General features: G+C 43.9%; 1 protein-coding gene across 3 annotated transcripts in view; it reads right to left on the reverse strand.

Annotated features, from left to right (window-relative positions):
• The window catches only part of MATN2 (matrilin 2), a gene marked incomplete at its 3' end in the record, with an annotated part of 114,132 nt that overhangs the window by 58,286 nt on the left and 34,906 nt on the right, over nt 1-20,940 (reverse strand). For all 3 annotated transcript variants that reach the window (XM_084230323.1, XM_084230322.1, XM_084230321.1), the window contains exons 2-3: nt 17,640-18,209; nt 10,439-10,561 (exon numbers count right to left, since the gene is read on the reverse strand). In XM_084230323.1, coding sequence (XP_084086449.1) covers nt 10,439-10,561; nt 17,640-18,209 — 693 coding nt within the window. The remainder of the gene's footprint in view (nt 1-10,438; nt 10,562-17,639; nt 18,210-20,940) is intronic.

Consider the following 20,940-nt stretch of genomic DNA (forward strand, 5'->3'; position numbering starts at 1 on the left):
AAGGGAGACTGTAGCCCCCTGAGGTGTGCTTTAGAAGGATAAAAATCTGGCAGCTTCACAGACTCTCTCAGCTCTGGGGAACATAAAGGACTTTAAGCACAGTTGAAAAGCATTGCTTGTTTGGGAACAGAGGTCATTTCTGAATTCCAGACCAAAATAGCTTTGGTTTGCTTTCACAGTGATGGGGGAAATCAACCTCTTGACAAAAGGACCTTCAATTGTTCTTCCGAACTTTTGCCCTCACCCATCAGCTGTCAGTGCATCTCTGTGCCAGTGGGTTCCCTCTTGGGGTGTATCGAGCACTCATCACACAGACACGCTATCGACTGTTATAGCGACATGCAGGTGACGCTTGCACAACATGGGTGTGAACTGTACTTACAATTGTATTTTTAAAAAAATAGATAGCAAAAATTTTGGAGATTTGTGATTATTTGAAAAAACTCACAGACAACCATGTAGCCCAGAAATATTGGGAGGAAAATAAGAGCATGTTATGAATGGATAAAAAATATGTACATGATAGTCTACCTTATCATTCACTACTATAAAGTATGCACAAATCTAATGACTGTAATACTATATGCCATAAAAATTCTACTGTGTAGTCTAGGCTGCTACAAAGCAACTATATAGATTCCATTGGGTAAAAGCAACCAAATTGTTGCCTCTTCTTTTTTTAAAAAAAGATTTATTTATTTATACAAGAGCGGGGGTACAGGTCAGAGGCATGGGAGGGTGAGAGGATTCACCAGAGACAGAGCGGGGAACAGAACAGGCAGACTGACTGAAGTACACTGCTGAGGGGAGCAGCGGGAAAGACAGGAGAGGTCTGCTGCACCATGTGGGTATCTCCCTGGCTGGTGAGGAATCGAACCTGCACTGCAAGTGCTGCGGACAGCTCCACAGCACGGCGCTCAACCCACTGCGCCACCAGGGAGGCCCTATTGCCTCTTCTTTATTAATTCATGAATCCTTAATACCACTAAGTACACATGAATTTCTTTTTCACATTATCTTTTTATTTTTTTGATGTCTAGTATTAGTATGTTTAACATCTAGAGTGTTGTGTACCGTGTAAGACAGTATCGATAGAGGTACTGACAGAGGATTCAGCTTATGAACAGATGGTACCAATAAGTACAGTACAGCACTGTAAATGTATTTCCTCTTCCTTCTGACTTTCTTAATCACATTTTCTTTTCTCTTACTTTATTGTAGGACTTTTGTATAAAATACATAAAATACAAAATATGTGTTAATTGACACTTTATGTTATAGGTAACAGCAGGCTATTGAGTTTTTAAGTTTTGGGAAACTCGACTGTTATACTCAGATTTTGGACAATGCAGGGGTTGGTAGCTCTAACTCCTGAGATCCCTGGACCAACTGTATTTACTGTATCTCCCTTGACAGACTCTAAGTTCCCCAGTCAGGAGGGAAATTCCCTGCACAAAAATCTGGGGGTTGGAAAATGACATTCCAGCACATGAAAATAATCTACCTCTCAAATCCCAAGCCCAGCTCTGAAAGTGGGGAGCAGAAGCTTCTCCCCCTGGTCCCAATTCCCTGCTCTAGCTGCCACTATGCCCCCCTTTCTGTTCCTGGCAAGAACCTTCCTGAACAGTGGTCATAAAGAAACAGTAAAGTTGGTAATTTTTGTTCTATGATGTATAATTATCTGCTTTCAGTTTCAAACAGGAAGTTTTATAACTATGAAAAAAAGAACATATTATAAAAGAACCCCTTTGAAAGCAGCATTTTGAAAGCAATGAACCAGGACTTCCAAGCAATAATCTTTTTTTCCAAAAGATTCTTCCCTACTGGGTAGGGAGCCATAGACTGCTTATTCCTTGCAGGATGGCTGGGACACCTGCAGGATAGTCTGAATAACTGCAAGGTCTGGTCTACAGCAGAGTCACACCTTGGCTTCCCATTGGCACCATCTGGGGACCTTTAAAAATCCCGGTGCCTGCCCCCTTCCCACACTTCTGTATGGCTGGGGTTGGGAAGTGGGCAGCATTGTTTGCTAAAGCACTGCAGATAGCTCCCTCCAATGTGCAGCCTACTTGAGAATCACTGGTACGACAAGATAAAAGTGCCCATAACCCTCCCAAGGGAAGGTGCCCAGACCAAGGAGTCAGATTTCCCTTTATTAACTGAGACCACAGGTTTCAGTTTCCCCTTTAAAACAAATCTCAGAATGATTACTATCCTCAGTTCCCTCTCTGAGTGGCTGAAAGAATCCCAGAGGCTACATGAGGGTGCAAAGTGTGGTAGGACCAGGATTCTGGCTCTCAGTCCTGAAGAATAAGAATGGTCGCACACATAGCAAGCTGGCCCTTTGGCTTCATGTGTGTATTATTGCCTTTTCATACTGTTTTTTGGAACACTGAGGAATTATGGCCACTGGTGATCTGGACTGTCCCAAGGGAAACCATTGAGGATTTAATTTAATTAAACAAAGACAAAGGAATAAATACAGGCTGGGTTTCGACAAAACAACTTTGCTGTTTTTCTGGCAGTGACCACTTCCATTTGAAACAAATACAGATGTTTTGGGATGGTTTCTTATGCTTTTGAAAAACAGCACTTCTTTTTCTCACAGTCTGGAGGACTTGGCTAAAGGGTAATAAAACTGTGGGGTGTGGTGGGGGAGAATCACTGGATTCAGAATCGCTGGATTCAGAGTTACTTTTACCCTTCAGGTGACATGCTGCTGATGGCTCAGGACTTCAGTCAAATGTCACCTCCTCTGGGACGCCTTCTCCAGGTTGATGGGGCTTACAATCCCCTTGCACTGGGCTCTCCTAGCATTACCCACAGTGTTCCACTTGTGGAAGAGAACTCGTGTTTGTCCGAGGGTTTGGCAGGACTTGATCATGTGCCTGGTCATACATCTGTCTGCCCTGTTGTTCATGGAGCTGGTCTAACTCCATTTTGATTCCTCAGAGCCTGACACAATGTCAGGTACATGTAGTTGGTCCTCCAAAGTGTGTGTTTGTTGAATTTCAAAGTGTCATATAGCCTGGACATTCCTCGAGTCCAGGCATGCTCTCTTCTGTCTGAAATGGGGTCCTGGGAAGATGAATGAGATCAGAAAGAGAACGTGCCCAGAGTATGTGCCTTTCCTCATCTCCAGCAAGAGGTATTCCCACATTAGAGAGGACTTGGAGTACAATGATGTTCTGCCAGCCCCAGCTGCAGATACCAGAGCTGTCCCCAAAGCTAAGCACTGCCTTGCTGACGGCTACATCCCAGGGACCCGGCGCCTTGCTCATTATGTGTTTGCTGAATGGGAGTGATCCCATATCCATGTTACTCAGAGCTGTCGGGGTTCCCCCCGCCTCTCCTCCCTAGGCTGTGTGCTCTGAGAGGGACAGGGGACTTATGGGATACCATGCATTTCATACAGCAGGGGCTTCTTGGACTTGCCAGTCTCCAGGCTAAAGTCTTCAGGAGGCTTTTCTCTGATTATTCCCCATTAGAGCTCAAGTGCCCTACCACACAGTAATTTCACACTTCATTTGCAACTGATTATTTCATGTCCACTTTCCCTGGTACATGAGGGTGGCCATGGTGTCTGGCATGTGGTCATGTAGGAAAAAAACTGATTTGAATAACTTGATTACCAAATCCAGTCATTAATTTGTCAAATTGTTCAAAGTGCCAGGAAAACTAGAATTAATAAAACAGGTAAAAATAACCCACCAATCCCCATCCTCATGGAGCTGATATTCGAGTTGGGAGCCGGGGGTGTGCTGACATTGGCTCCCACAGACTCACATGATAGCCCCTGCACATCTCTCCCCAGCTCCCACCCAACTCCACACCCAGAGAGGCCAAGTGGGTGGCTTGAAATGGACCATGAGCAATATTTACATGGCAGAAATTGGTGACCATTACTGTCAGGACATAGGAGGACATTCCCACCTCCCTCTGGGTTCTTCTGAGACTGGCCCAACAAACAAATTAACATCAGATAGATCAGAAAAAGAAAAAGACCAACTTCAATAACATACGTATGGAGAATTTACATGACAGTAAATTCTAGAATAAATGGGACAGACTGAATTTATGTTTCATGCTAAAGGAATACTGGGGCATTGAGAAGATAGGAGGGGATTTCACATGGCAAGGAAGGGATGGCTTCATATGACACAACCTGGCTCTACATGTCTGCCCTGCCTTAAGACAAGCTTCTCCCATAAGAAGGCTATTTCAGGAGATATCCCTAAATCTAAGCAATCTTCATTCTTTAAATAACAGCAAGAGTTTCTTTCAGGTTCACAGGCCCTCGTTCAACCTTAGTTCCATATAGGAAATTGAAGTGTATTGGAAAAAGCCTATCTGAACTTTTTGGGGGAGACCCATCCCACATTACAGAGCTTTTTCCTGTGAAGAACTGATTATTACACTGACCAGCACATTACAACAGAGGTCAAACAGAAACAAACAAACAAAAAAAAACAAGTAAGCACCAACTTCTGTCAGATCTAGAAGTGCTGTGGAACAAAATTAAGCAGGAAAGGGGAGGTAGAGGGAAGAGAGCTTCCATTATAAATAGCATGCTTAGAAGGTCATCTCACCAAAAAGTTTTCACATGTGGGACCTGAAGGAGGTCGTATGAAAAAGTAGGGGTGAAGGGAACTGTATCTTAGAGGAGATAAAGGGCAGTTATGTTTCTTTAGATGGAGTGGGAAGTGAGATGAGATATAATGAAAAGAATTGACTTTGTTGGCAGGAGGGGCATCAGCAAGGTGACTTGTGTGTCTTACATAAATGATTTTGGTGAGATTCAATTTTCACAAAGGTTAAATAATTAAATGGCGAAAGTATCTATTGCAGGGTTAAATGAGATAACAGAGATAAAGAGAAGAGTAAAGCACCTGGACAGATGGTAGGTACTCAGCAAACAGCCTCCTTCTCTTTTAGTGGGGGGGGGAGTGTTTCAGCATGGAGGGGAGGTGGACTCCAACCAGATTTGTCTACATCATAATTCTAACATAATGTCACTTTACTGCAGGCCTATGAATATGCCACACATTTCCCCCGACCCCTCCACTAACACACACACACATATTAGATTCAATGATCTCAGCATTATCTTTGGCAAAGTATTTCTCTGTGAGTTCTGTGCTGACTTGATCAGACAGAACAAAGTAGGAAATTTTGAATTTTATAACAAAATATCTCACAAACTCTAGAAATGCCTTGTCAGAGGGCAAGAGTTACCATATAGCTGACAGCAAGATCTGCTTGCTGGGCCTCCCCAGTGGCGCAGCGGTTGAGCGCTGGGTTGCGAAGCTGCCCGAGGCCTCTGCGGTGCCAGTTCAATCCCCAGCTGCTCCCCGGCCACTGGAGGAGGGTCCCATATGGCGCGCAGACCTCTCCTGCCGCCCGCTGCTCCCCTCAGCAGCATACTTCAGTCCTTCTGCCTGCTCTGCTCCCTGCTCTGGCTCTGGTGAATTCTCTCACCCTCCCGTGCTTCTGACTGTACCCAGTGCATGTATAAACAAAACAAACAAGCAAATAAATAAATAATAATAAAAAAACACATGCCTCTAAAAAAAAAATATTAAAAAAAAAAAAAAAAGATCTGCTTGCTTTTCCTAGTTCCTGGAGGATTTTAGGAGGCAAGTTAATTCCATCTTCTCTGTCCTCCCAAATGAAATAAATCACTGAGGATTTGATTACTAAGAGTCCAATGCTGTGCTCAAATCCACCCTTGTGTTCCGGCCAGGCTCTCACACACCCTAGATTGAACTGCCTTCCTTAGCTTGTGACCTCAAAACCCTGGCATCAAGCCTTGACCGAGAGAGCTTAGAAAACTTTCATCTGGTTGTACTGGATGAGGAACCTGGGACAAAGATTGTGGCTGCTGTGGTTGACATCACTCTGGGCAAAATCAAAGGGTTTTTACTGAAATTCCAGAATTTTAGACAAGCCACACGACAAGCTTTTGACACCAGAGACATCTGATCTCTCCTTTGGAGTTAAGGCAATGAACACTTTAAAACACATGCTCCACTTTTTTTTTTTTTTTTTAATCTATAGCTTTTACTGTTATTTAGCCTGAGATGTAGAGCTCAGAACTTACCCATCACAGCAAGAGAGAAATGTTTTATCAGGGCTGTTTGGCTCAACTGGGAAGCAAAGGGGGTTCTGGCTGCCACAACCTGAAGGCTCCCTCTGAGTTAAAGTAGCAGAAACAGGCAAAACCCACGCCCACATTTGGGGGACCATTGCTTTCTTTCATGGTGTCTAAAAGCAACAATCTTATTTTGACAGCTGCAGTTTGGATTTAAAGACTTTTTACAGTAAATGTGAGTCATCAGCCTTGAGCTTCGATGCTGAAAGAAACAAAACAAATCCTATGTTACTGAGAAAAATAAACCTGTCCTTTCAGGCAAACTCCAGCTGTGTTTCCCTCCCAACAGTTTAATTCTCTTTCAAGCAATTCTCCTCTTTTGGGAAGAGGAAGGAAGGGGGGGTATATCCCTCAAATAAAGACATAAAACAAGTAAATCTAATGGAATGAAGTTGATCAAAATAATAAATGAAATGAAAAATGCTCTGCTCCTAGGGGGAGCTTTGCATCCAAATGGCTGTCACCTCATCATGTTCTTAATAAAAGGCCCCTACTGAGTGAAATCTCCCTAGGAGAGATCTGGTTTAAAATGCCTAGTTGGCAGTTTTCAAATTTGAGCTTACATCACAACCCAGGGAGGGCTGGTTAAACACACATTCCTGGGCTCCACCCCCAATCCCTGATTCAGTGGGAACAGGATGGGCCCTGGGAATTTGCACCACTAACAAGTTCCCCTTCAAAGCTGAGGCTGCTGTCTGGGGGACCACACTTTGATAACCACAAGTCTAAGTGCTTGTGAAAACAGAAAAGCAACTGTATGAGGCTCAAACTCATTCCCCTGATGTGTAATTATTCTTTCACAAATGGCATTTCTCCACTCACATTTAGTCAGCTCAGTTCTCCCATGGGGCTCTCTTACCCCAGATTCTTTTTTTTTTTTATAATAACCCCATTCCCTGGCATAGCCAGAAGGTGAGCAAACTGCTCATAAGGATCTTCACGTTCCCAGCTGCCAGGGTTCAGAGGAAGCTTGATGGTGGAATTTATTTTGCCTCAGGTCAGTCTTAGTAGCAATCACCCATCACCCCTTTCTGCCTCTAATTGTGTACTCAGCTTTCTCCTCTCCCCCTCTTTCTCCAGGCTCTGATTGTGGGCTGTTCGAAAGCTTAAAGCTTAGATTGTGACCTTTGCTTTCCACGCTCCCTTATTCCTCCAAGATTTTATTCATTTTCAAGGTCAATTACCTCCACCAAGCAGGTCCGGCACAGGCATTTTCCTTGAACTCTCACCCTCCCTCTCCAGCTGCTCCCAACCACGTGTGTGGGCTCCTTCCTGGACTCACCAGTTCTTGGTCAAAACCAGGCTTCTGCTCTGAAATTAGTTGTCAACCTAAATTCTACTACCATCTTCCAATCCCCACCGCCATTTTATGTCATAAGCCCCTCTTTGGTACTGAAATTATTGCTGTGGTCTCCTAATTAATTCTGTGGGCATGAGAAACACATGCACTGAATTGACAGAACTGACTAGAATTGTAAATGGATTGCATCCTTCATATTTTGTTCCAAGTATGTGGAGTCTGAGGGAAGTCAAGCTCTCAGTGTTTCTTGGGTTTCATATATAAGAGAAACTAATTTTTCTCCCACCGCTCCATTACAGTGCCTGGCCCATGGAAGGGAATCAATAAGTATTAACTGAATAAGTAAAATTAATTAATTAATTTATTTATTTATTAGTGGGTGGATGGAATCTCTGCCATCACATGCCACTAAATTATAATCCCCTGCACATATTCTTGGGACTCAGTTTAATAAAATGCTATTTTGACTTTGACACCCTGTGTTTAGTTCCCCGACTCACCGAGGGCCATGTTGAAACTCAGCTTGGAATCAAATCTCTCCTTAATTTGTTCCAGCTTACATTCCTTTCCTCATCCCCCACTAATGCCCCAAACAAATATTCCAGAACAGGCAGTCTGATGTAGTTAATGTTCCCCAAAGACGAAGCCCTGCTTTGCTCTTCTTCTCTTCTTTGACTGTCAAGGAAACACCCTCCTCCCTGACTGTTCTGTGATTCTTCTTCTCTTACAGCTTGTTGTCTCAGTGCCACTTACCCTTCCCCAACCTCTTTGTCCTAAAATATTTATCTATCACTTTTACTGTGTTATAAATGACATACAGTAAGCTGCCTATTTAAAGTACACAATTTGATAAATTTGACATATCAACATATCATCATCATAATCAAATGATTACACCCAAATCACTCCCAAATCCCCCATCACCAAATCCCCCAGATTTCCTTCTGTCCCTTTGTAATTCCTCTTTTTCCCCTCCCCCTGGTCCCAAGGAACTGCTAATCTGCTCTCTGCCACAAAGATTAGTTTTTGTAAGTGAGGTCACACAGTATGTACTCCTTCTCTGCCTTGTTTCTTTCACTCAGAATGGTTATTTCGAGATTCCTCAGGCTGTTACCTGTGCCAAGAGGGCATTCTTTTATTGTCTAATATTATTACTTTGCATGCTTATATCACAGTTTGTTATCCATGTACCCACTGATGGACTTATGGGTTGTTTCTATTGATAGTTTGGGGCTACTACAAGTAAAGATTGTAATTTGTGTTCAACACAGTTTTGAAAGCAAAAATTTGTGTTCTTGTGATTCTTTGTTACTGAAGCTTGAGATCCACTACTCTGGGTTCATGTCCCTCTGCTACTTGGGCCTCCCTGCCCCTCCACCTGATAAAGCCTGTCTAAAACCCAGGCAGGAGCCCCAGACAGGAACAAGCCACGACCAGACCAGGCTTGAGAGAGACAGAGGTGGGGGAGGGCGGGCTGGGGTGAGCCATGAACTCTGGTGTGTGGGGAAGGCCCATCTCATGACATCAGGGAAAGGACATTTTATTTTTATTTTTCTGTCTCAAAAGTCCTCTGGCTTGACTAAGCCAGCCCACACTGGCAGATGCCCATGTCCCAGAGGAGACAAGAGGCATGAGACAGGGAGAGGAATTTCCTATGCTCCTAAGAATGGAAGGGCAGGAAGGGAGTTAGCAAGGTGGTGGGAGGCTGAGCACTCTGTGAGAAGCCCCTTGGGGAGGGAGAGCCACTGCAGAGGATGGGCAATGTCTAACAGAGATGCTTACATTTTTTGTTGAGCAGCACGTAGGTGACCTTTCCTGCTCCCCCCACCACCCCAAATTTTCCAGTAAATTCTATTAAACCCGTGGTATGAGGAATTTTTGCTGTGGAAACTAAAAAAAGGTCAGAGGCTTAAGCAGAAGATCAGGAAGATTCAATTTGTGCTCAACAAGCTGGGACCCTGGGTTCTGAGCTGCACCAAAGAACACAGAGCCCCCCGGGGACTCAGAGTCCAGGGGCTTTGGCTTCTATAGGCCACAGAACTGGAGAAGTCAAGCAGATGATGCCTAAGCTTGGGGGCAGGGAGGCCTCTAGTGAACCCCTCTCAACCCTGAAACTGAAAAGTGAGAGGAGAAAAGAAAATGTGGTTTGGCTCTATAAATGCAATGCTAATTATAACCATTTGTGCAAACTGCTTCCCATTAATGCTTAATTGCTCACCAGGCCGTGTAATAACAATTGCACATTGCATGAACCACGCATCTGATTAGCTGAGTTTTATTTGCCTCCATGTGGGCCAGTCTTCATGTCTTACTTTGGTGCCCTGGCTGTCTACAGGCTAGTACAGTGTTTTACTTACAACTTAAATATATATATATATATATGACATGCTCAGTGTATGGGTAAGAGAGGGATTACCTAGTGTTGGGTCAAATATCCGTATATTATCTAGTTTGGGGACTTTGCCAAAAAGAGACAATGTGAGTCCTATTAACACTTTATATCAGTTTTTCACATTTTTATTTAGGAGACCTATAAAGTGTCCTCACAAAAGCAACTAGATCCCTGAACACCTACCCGCAAAACAGAACTTGAATAATCATTCTCAGCCAAAGCTAATAACTCATCCTAAATCCATCCTTCTCAGAAGGTAATAAAGTACAGAACCAGTTCCTCAGGGTACAGTTAATAGAGAGAGTGGATAAGAAGGTTCTTTAGCGGATCCCCCTAAAGAACAACTTGGAAATAAAGGACACTAGCTCATGAGTATCTCCAATAATCTAAACTCTTCCTGATAGCCTACTGTGTGGCCTGGCTATGTCCTGTGCACTGCAGGGGCCAGCACAAAATACATAGGTTACAAAACCACCTATCTGTCCTTAGGGACAGATAGGGTGGGGTGAGGGGTCACAGATGAATTAAATGAACCCAGATAAAAGCAGAGAGTGCAGAGGAAAACAGTTCAGATACATCAGCAAAGCAATCTTACTTCTGCACGTCTTCTGATCCGGGTTGAGGATGTACCCTTGTTTGCACCTGCAGACATAGGAGCCAGGGGTATTGATGCAGAAGTGAGCACAGTTATGCGCCGAGACACTGCACATGTGGACAGCTGAAAGAGAAGGGACAGAAAGTTAAGGCAATGATATGATGCTTTCTCTAACTTCATCCACCCTGCAAATATTAATTCAGAACATACAGTTAGAGACAGCATAGGACCCAAAAAAGCAACATGCTGTATCCTCCGAGGGGACTTCCAGCCTCTGGTCACACAAGATAAATCTAGACAGATGGCACCAGCAATATATAGATGACAGGCCATGGGGGGCCGAGGGGAAATAATGTTGGCAGACCATATGAATTGCTGATAGCCAGCTAAAAATTGGTTCAATATGTCCCCTGGTGTCGCAGTGGTTGAGCTCTGGGCTGCAAAGCTGCATGCAGCCTCTGCAGCGCCGGTTGGATCCCTGGCCATCGGCAAGGGTCCCACATGGCACAACAGACCTCTCCTGTCTCGCCTGCTGCTCCCCTCAGCAGTGTGTTTCATCAGTCTGCCTGTTCTGTTCCCTGCTCTGGCTCTGGTGAATTCTCTCACCCTCCTGTGCTTCTGATTGTACCCAGTGCTTGTATAAATAAATAAACAAATCTTTTAAAAAAAAATTGGCTCAATATGGCCTACAAAACCAGAAAATTCATGGTTCAATTAATAATACACAATTAGTGAGCAGGGGGGAAGAAAGTTTGCTTATACAAGAGGGGGCTTTGGCTAGTTGTGAATTTTCAGTAGGCAGCATTGGGGCTGGAGGAAAAGAGATTAGTTAAGTGAGGACATGGAAAAGAAAAAAGAGTTTCTCAGGATCATAAATCCCAAGAGTAATGTAAACTTTTTAATATGCAAAAGTGTTATACAAAAAATTTTGGAATAAAAAAATGCATCAATACATTCCATGTTTCTATCATCTTTGTCATAATTTAAAAACTTCTACATTTAGTATCTGAAGTATGTTGGATTTCAGGTTCATCAATTCTTGCATAAGTCTGTCTGGAGCTCATAAAAATTCTTACTTTTTTTATCTTAATTTATGACTTCATTCAATACAATGCAATTTAAGCATATTTAAAATTAACAATCATCAGTATAAACAGAGTACATGTTATACGAGTGTTCTCATAAACAAAAAAGATGTCCATATGTAGAAACATATTTTTATGAAGCTAAAATAAAACAGGATTTCAAAAGCTAAGGACAATCCCATTAATCACTGTTTAGGAAAATTCAGTTACTGATGAATTCGATGGTGAATATTAGTATAAGTCTCTTTACTTCTAAGAAAGAAATATGGTGGTCAATAAATCAACTAAGGGAGTAAAACTTTTTTTTAACTTCATAGCAATACAATTTAGAATGAGTGTTCTGAGTTTATGATTGTGTTAGAACTCCTGTTAAAATACAAATAATATTAGGAAACTTGTAGATAAATCCAATTAGTCATTTTTACTTTAGTGTAAAATAAGTTTTTGTTGTCATGGGTAATTTTCTTAATCTCTTTGTTTAAAAACTGGGATCAAAACAGCTTTGCAAAGGCTAAAGGGGTTATAATGATGACAATGGCAAAGTGCTTAGAGCAGTGTCCAGATTTTTCACTCAAACGTTAACCATAGAGTCTACGTACATTGAGATGTATACTATATTTCGTGGAATCTAAGATGTACTCCAATTTCAGAGACATTAAAATAAAGACACATACAATTGAATTCCATTATTTATAGATTCTATACTGAAAATTCACCTATTCCCTAAAAGTTATTTATGATGCTAAATTCAAGACATTGCTTTTATAGTCACTCGTGGACATGCTCAGAGTAGGGAAGGTAGGAGTCACCTGAGCACATACCAACAGCTGAGGTTGACAAGATTGCCTCTGCCTTCCCATTCCAGCTGTCAGACTCTAATCTGTTTTGAATCCATTTTTTTTTTAAAGATTTATTTATTTATACAAGAGCTGGGGAATAGAACAGAGGTGCGGGAGGTTGAGAGGATTAACCAGAAACAGAGCGGGGAGCAGACAGACTGAAAGCATTGCTGAGGGGAGCAGCGGGTGAGACAGGAGAGGTCTGCTGGGCCATGTGGGTATCTTCCTGGCCAGCCGGGAATTGAACCCGCACCGCAGAGGCTGTGGACAACTTCACAGTGCTGCGCTCAACATGCTGCGCCACTGGGGAGGCCTTGTTTTGAATCTTTACACAGGTCTGTTTAGTGCCACGTTTTTGCAGGCAATTTTGCTGTTTAAAATGGCCCTAGGCTGCAGAGCTGGTGTTTGCTGAAGTACAGTCTAGTGTTCCTAAGTGTAAGAAGGCTGAGACAGCCTTAGGAGAAAAGATGTGTGTTGGGTATGTTGAGTTCAGGCACTGCTGTTGACTGTAGTTCAATGAATTAACAATATATATTAAAATAAGATGTCTTTAAACAAAAACAAACATAAAACAAGATTATGTATTGATCAGTTGACAAAAATGTAATGGGCAGCTGGCAGAAACCTAACTCTGAATTTCCCCCAGGAGCTGTGGTTTATTCAGTATTTGCTAATTCAGTATTTACCATGACTCTGTGACTTTAAAGAGTATAATTGCAGATATCTAGGGACACTAGCACAATCACATTATTTTGTTTGGGTAGCATCCCCCTTTTCTAGAAACTGGTCTTCTTTCTTATTCCAAATACATTCTACATGGTAACTTGAGGACTGCTGTGTTGGGAGGAGGCAGTCCTTCTTCCTGGCTGTCCTTGGGCATGTAGGGTTTGACAATCAGAGTCCTTTTTTGGCATTCAGAAACTAGAACTGGGGAAAAGAGGGCTTAAACTGAGGGTAAGTACAACTTGGGGGATGCTGACAAGGTCCATGTTCTCTCCCAATGGACTGAAGAAGTGCAGAAGCAGAGGGAGAAGATACAGAGAAAGCAGGGCTGTAACTCATTACTCTTCTCCCCACTTCCACGTGTAGTATCATACACTCTCCTCGATAAACCTAGTTGAAGTTGAGTTTCTATTACTTTCAACCAAAGGAATCCCAAATGCTTTTACCAAGAAACAATAAGAATTTCTAGTATAGGTGAGTGCCAGATGGTTCTCAAAGCATCTGGGCCCTAATGCCTTGCTCTTCTGGGGTGTCAGTCTTTGTGGAGTGAATGAGGGGGAATGGAATAGTCCTACCTCCTCCACTGCCTGCCAGTGCTCTCATTTATCAGAAAGCATTTTGGGTTGAACGTAGGTCAACGCTTTGTGTTTAGGGGCATATATCACTAATCAGGCCCCTAAATCATTGGTAGGTTTTAATTTTTTCATTAGGAAATATAAATGTTCATAAATGCTTTTTTGTGAATGCATGAATGAGTAGAGAATGATCAGCATGGTGGGACTGACTGGGAGTCTTGAAAAGAGCAATCACCACACACAAAGTCAACACCTATGGGCCTCCCACTTAACAAGAGTCTCAAAGGGGTGCAGACCCAGACATTTTTTGATCCTAGAACTCCCAGGTCTTCCCAAGGCCTCTGAAATGCAAGACTTTGAGTAACAAACATCCCTTTCTCTGTGATGAGAGTCTCTTCCCACTAGCCTGGAAACCTCAGAACTGCACTGGGGCAGTAGGTGCTCAGGAGCCAGTGAGACTGCAGTGTGATCTCCAACTCTGCTACTTGAAGTTGGCTACTCCTTTTTTTTTTTTTAAAGATTTATTTATTTATTTGTACAAGCACTGGGTACTGTCAGAAGCGCGGGAGGGTGAGAGAATTCACCAGAGCCAGAGCAGGGAACAGAACAGGCAGAAGGACCGAAGTACACTGCTGAGGGGAGCAGCAGACGGCAGGAGAGGTCTGCGCGCCATGTGGGACCCTTGCCCGGCGGCCAGGGATTGAACTGGCGCTGCAGAGGCTGCCGGCAGCTTCGCAACCCAGTGCTCAACTACTGAACCACCGGGGAGGCCCGGGCTACTCCTTTCTAAGGCTGAGCTTCCGCTTTCTGTAAAATGGGAAAAATATAGTATATGCCTCATTGGGTTGTTGTAAGTATTAAATGAAATAATGTATGGAAAATACCTAGTTATGGGCAAGTTTAGCTGTTATTATTAAAGTGTGACTCAATAAATATTTAAGGAACAAATGAGACTTTCAAAACCTCAGTGATGCCATCTGCAATATGGAAGATCTTCATCACTGTTGTCTGACTGAGTACAGATCAAAACCAAGGCCATCAGCGTAGCCCGCTGGTCCTCATAATCAAACACAACACCGTACACACTGTGTGTAAAATATACTGTGTTCTAACATATCTACTTCTGCAGGTAAATGCTCCATTTTACAGATTTGCTCAGCATTGTACACCTGGCAGGTGATATAGCTGAGATGCGAGTCTGCTCCTCCCAGCCACCCAAAGTCTTCAGAGTTTTAGCCCTCAGGTGAGTAGCAACTACACAGCTGGCTTACCTAGAATGGCTGGACTGTGGAGGCTGCCATCAGAAAATGGCTTAGCTTAAGAGAGGAATTTACAATTCCAGACATGTGGAGGAGAGACACGAGCAACCCACCCTCATCTGACTGTTCTTGGGGAATTGGCTTAACCAATTCACTAATCTTTAAAGAGGGAGGGAGAGCGGTGTGCTACCTCCCCAGCTTTTTCTGACAGCCTAAAAGAATGTGCTTTATGAATGTGAGTTACTGCTGTCTTTACTTGGTAGATGATAAAGAGGCCCTAGGGCCTCCTCAACCTTTCAAGGTGGTTGATGATTCTGCTCAGCAGAACCCCGCAGTGCCTTGCTGGAGCAGCTGTGCTTCCTGAAGGGTGCATAGGGGCAGTCAGTTTCCAGCCACACCTAAATCAACCAACCAGGAATGGGATAATCAGACATGATCTTGGAGCTTTCAAATTGCAATAAAGATGGTGGATGGAGGGAAAATTCAAACTGTCTTTTAATTTTGCTGACTGGACATCAAGCCCACAGAGAGGGTTCTTCAGATGAGGCCACATTCTTAGTCTCATCATATCAACTCACTATTTGTTGATAAATCCAGAGCACATATAAAAGAACCTCTCCATTAACATTTTTCAACACAAATGAATAAGCTGTTCTGTTTTAGTATTTACACTACAAGGGGAACATCAATTCTGCAGAAGTCATTTAAAGTCATAAAACTTAAAAGTGTTTGCAGCACTGGTAGAACTTTTCCCAGTGCTTAGGCCATGGCACACCACAGTAACACAGTCCTTCTGCAGTGCCAGGGAAAATGGCACTTCTGAACACTTTCCAAGTAAATATTGCAGAGAAAAACATTTTTTCCTTTGTGGCATTGATTTCTTGAGTAAATCTTTTGATTTTGGACTCAAGAAAAAAAAATGGGGTCTCTGCTTTTTAAGGTTAATTTCTGGTGGGGATTTTTTTTAAAAGATACATCAAAAGCTGGGCCTCCCCTGGTGGCACAGCATTTGAGAGCAGGGCTACGAAGCTGCGCGCAGCCTCAGCAGTGCCAGTTCGATCCCCGGCCACCAGGCGAGAGTCCCCCATGGCGCACAGACCTCTCCTGCTGCCCATTGCTCCCTTCAGCAGTGTACTTCATCACTCTGCCTGTTCTGCTCTCCGCTCTGGCTCTGGTGAATTCTCTCCCTCCCATGCTTCTGACTGTATCCAGTGCTTGTATGAATAAATAAATAAATCTTTAAAAAAAAAGATTAACATGGAAAAAAAAAGACACATCAAAATCATAATATTCTTCTTCCTCCCCAGGGCTTTTTTTTTTAACAGTCAATTTTTTTTTAAAGATTTATTTTATGTATACAATTGCTGGGGTACAGGCCAGAGGCGTGGAAGAGTGAGAGGATTCACCAGAGACAGAGTGGGTAGCAGAACAGGCAGATGGACCAAAAGCACTGCTGAAGGGAGCAGGAGGTGAGACAGGAGAGGTCTGCTGCGCCATGTGGGTATTTCCCTGGCTGGCTGGGAATCAAACCCGCACTGCAGAGGCTGCAAACAGCTTCACAGCACTGTGCTCAACCCACTGCGCCACTGGGGAGGCCCTCTCCCCAAGGTTTTGATGGGGTGTATAGAGGAGTTCTACAGTTTATCACATTTTGAGAACTGATCCTTAGAGCCCTCAGAGAGGCAGGTTCCTGATCCTGGTGATCAAGCTGGTTATTAAGCTCATTCTTCACTCATACTCCAGGGAAATTCTTGTCATTTAAAAGTAGATACTTCCTTTTGTGTTCCCATGAAAGACGCATCAGAGCTGGCGGGGACAGGGACCATTAGGGGTGAGCAAAGCATGTCCAGTTTCTAGCAACTAGATGAGAGCCCATTTGGCACCCTGAGTCCCTGCCCTCCACTGAAAGAAAGGACAAGAAGACCTCTGCAGAGGCAGGAGGCCAGGGAGAGAACAAGTTGACTTGCCAGAAAAAAACTGAGGCAAGAGCTCAGATTGAGGTAAGTGAGAGAAGTTTGCAAGGAAGGAAGAGAGAAGCCTGGTGGGCAGGAAGATTAGAAAGCAAGAGAAGGAAGAAGGCCCTCAAAGTAGAAGAACATAGCTCAAAGGTTTAGGGAGGCATCCCCTTTGCAGGACCTGCCACCTTAACAGATGGGAAGGCACCAGGACCACATCTTGGTCCTCCCTGTACACTCAGCCTCTTTGCCTTTTAAGTAAACATCTACTACTAGCACCACCATGAGGCAAAAATGCCTTGGTATTCCACTTGATGCAAGGAGAAAGTGTTATTATTTTTGCCCTTCCATTCCCATCTCTCTTCCAACGCACGAATTCCAATTTAGCAAAGGCCAGGGCAGTTCAATGTGCTGGAGGAAAACTCATTCTACAGTTTGGGTTTAAATGTCCCTTCCCCAGGGAAATTTCCCAGAGCACCCTGGCCTAAGGTAATTACTTGGGTTATATGTTCCTTCATGCCCTGAATTCCTCCTCCACTACACTGTACAACAGCATCTACTTATTTGCTTGTGTCATGACTTACTCAGTGTCCTTCTCCTTGGCTAGTATAAGCCCCAAGAGAATGCTGTGTCTATCTTTGACTTTGCTGAACACCCCTTGCTAGCATAGTAGCTGGAATAAGGTAAGTACAGCATGAACACTATAAAATGATGAATGAATACTAATGGTCCACCCCCAAACAGCCACAAAGGAGCAGGACTTACTGCACAACTTCTTCTGGAACACTGAAGTCAATGACTCAATCTGGCTGAAGTTGGCCACCAGGAAGACATGGTCCTCATGGGGCTCACTGCCAATGGCCTTCAGGGTGTTGAGGTCCACCTGGCCCACACCGATGGCAAAGATGAGGATGCCTGTGTCCCGTGCCTTTGCAGCCACCTTGGCGACCGAGTCCTGGGGTCTTCCATCAGTCACAATCATTATGACCCGAGGCACATTCTCCCTCAGGGGCCGGGCCCCTTCTGCTTCTGAGAATGCAATGTTCAGGGCGTACTGGATGGCCAGTCCTGTCATGGTGCCCGTGGACAGATGCCTCATCCTCTTGACAGCACGCTCCACCTCAGACTTCCTCTTGAAGGTTTTGAGGGAGAACTCATTCTTGACGGTGCTGCCATATTGCAGCAGACCCACTCGGGTGACATCAGGGCCAATGTCCAAGAACTGTAAGATGTCCACAATGAACTCCTTGACCTTTGCGTAGTCATGGGTGTTGACGCTGCGGGAGCTGTCAATGATGAACACCAGGTCTGCACGCTTATTCTCACAGGAACTCTCTGTGGAAAGAGTGGAAGTCAAACTCATTAAAAGAACGTTAAGGATCCAGTGCGGCTTGGCGGTTGTTAGAAATCTTAGGACCAGGTGGCGTGGGAGTGTGAGGGGCAGATGACCTTTCAAACCTCTGATCTCCATTGGTTTCTCTTACCCATCTGGGAAAGTCATAAGGATATATGATCATGACTGGCTAATTATGAATATTTACCACATACAAACAAATTCTCTTCATCAGATGAACGCTTTAGTTTCTGGGAAGTTGCCTATACAGTTTTTAGGGCAAACACCTTATTATTTTATTATTTACTGTGTGGCAGTACTGGAAGCGTTTTTTATTAAGCTTAGCAGGATACTGCAGGGACTACAGAAGCGGCTTAGCATAGGGAATAATGCTAAGGAGCTTACAGTCTATCAGGGGAGACATAACTAATGGGACAATAAAAGAATAACTAGTATGGAACTATGTAGTGCTGACACAGGATATTCAGAGAACAGGGATATCAGAGGGCAGGGGTCAAGGAGCTGGGCCATAAACTGGCCTTACAGATGCATGGTGTTTAGATTGAGTGAAGAAAAACTTGGAGAGGAACATGTCTTGGGCTGAAGTCCAAGATGACAAGAATGTGGCAGATAACAGAACTTGTGATGAAGATACTGCTAGGAGTTGCAGATGGAATTAAGTCAGAGGGGTAGCCTAAAGTTGGTTCTAAATGGCCTTCAAATTCAGGCTGAGAACTATGCATATATTGCCACAGGTGATGGGCATAATATGATCCTCTTGTCAGAGAGCAGATTGGATATATCGTTATGGACTCAAACCTCATTTATAGCCTCTTGCATGGGTGCCTAAGGAGTGAGGATGGTGTTGTGGTGGTAAGGAGAGATTTCACATTTGCCTTTTTCCAACTTAACTATGTCCTTGTTGCAATGTTCCTTGGTCAGTCCCTCCTCCGTTTCCACTACTGTCCCCTGCTTGTGTTTGAGTCCATTTCTCAATCAATTTAGTGTAACAACAGTTTGGATCATCCACCTTGCAAACCAATACAGATTTGATCAACTTTTTATTAAGTAACTTCCCTGTGGGAGAGAAAGGTTGATAATAGATGTGCTGAGAGGCCTCCTGCCTCAAATGGAGGAAGGTGAGTATTCCTGTCACAGTTCCTCAGGTGTTCCAAGCTACGGCCTCCAACCAAGGGGAGACCCTCCTCCTTGCCACCCATACCCCAAGCCTCTCTTTTTTTCTGGACACTGCAGCTAAATCTGAATTTGACAGGAGTTAGAAAAGGGATCCCAAATGCTTGCCCTAAATTCCAATCACCACAGCTGCAAGAAAGAGATAGAAAGCCAAAAATGAAATACTGAGTACAGTCACCAAAATGAGAAGTGGGGAGGGCCCATGAGGTCAGCCTGTTCAGGTCAGCATGCCAGGCCATGACCGGCTCCCAGCACCGGTATACACATCACATCCTCTGCAGTCTCACACATCTAAGCATTTTAGGGAAGGAGGAATCACCCCCCAGATACCAGTATCCTGGCAGGAAACCAACCTTCTGCCTCAACCATGTATAATTCTGGGAGCTGTATGAATTTAAGGTAAGTTTCTTAAAATAGAGGCCCCAGAATCTGCCTTTGAGGACCCATGGGTAAGCTCACTTTAAACCTATTTTAAAATCTTTTTTCCCCAGAGCATTTTCCTTACTATGATCTCATTTGATTTTCAGAATAAGCTCCTAAGATCTAAGTGTATCATACCCATTGAATAGATAGAAAATGGAGGCACTGAGGGCCTCCCCTGGTGGCGCAGTGGTTGAGCGCTGGGCTGGAAAGCTGCCTGGAGCCTCTGCAGTGCCAGTTCGATCCCCAGCCGCCGGGCAAGGGTCCCACGTGGCGCACAGACCTCTCCTGCTGCACCCACTGCTCCCCTCAGCAGTGTATTTCGTCAAGTCTGCCTGTTCTGTTCCCTGCTCTGGCTCTGGTGAATCCTCTCACTCTCCCATGCTACTGACTGTACCCAGTGCTTGTATAAATAAATAAATAAATCTTTAAAAAAAAATGTGTCTTTAAAAAAAAAAAAACGGAGGCACTGGGTTTGAAAATCTCTTATAATTCAGAAAAGGGAAAAGTATAGGGAAACAACACTAACATCCACCTCACAAGGAGGTTGGAGATTTTAAGGCAATAATATGAGTAAAGAATGGGGCTCAGCACATGGGGACCTCCAACATGTGTTAGACATATGATGGCGTTATTTCCCAATAAACTCATCCTAATTTGGAAATATGTCAAGTCAAAATTGCATTTAATATAGTATCCAAAAAATGCTGGCAACACATACACTGGGGAGGATCAGTGTTTACACTCATGACTGGCTGGCTGACTGGCAGCTGAGGCTGCCCAGCCTCACGAGGGAGAATCACACCACATATCTCTAGCCCAGGAAAAGATCAAAATTCAAAATGTAAAGTATGATTTCTATTGAAAGTGTACTGCTGTCACACAGTTTCATAAAGTCGAAAAATCCCAAGTCAAACCTTTATGAGTCAAGGTCTGTCTGTGCAGGCTCTCTGCCCACAGCGCCCCCATACTGCCCCTCCTTCTGCCCTTACTGTACAGGGTCCAGGCTGGGTAGGCACAGGCTTCTGCTATGGCTATATAGAGAGATGTCCAAGGAGGAAATCCAGCTGGATTGCCTCTCAGGAGTCCTGAGAGGCACCTGAAGGGTGGGCCTTTTTC

The sequence above is a fragment of the Talpa europaea genome, assembly GCF_964194135.1.
Source record: "Talpa europaea genome assembly, chromosome: 3".
NCBI lineage: Eukaryota > Metazoa > Chordata > Mammalia > Eulipotyphla > Talpidae > Talpa > Talpa europaea.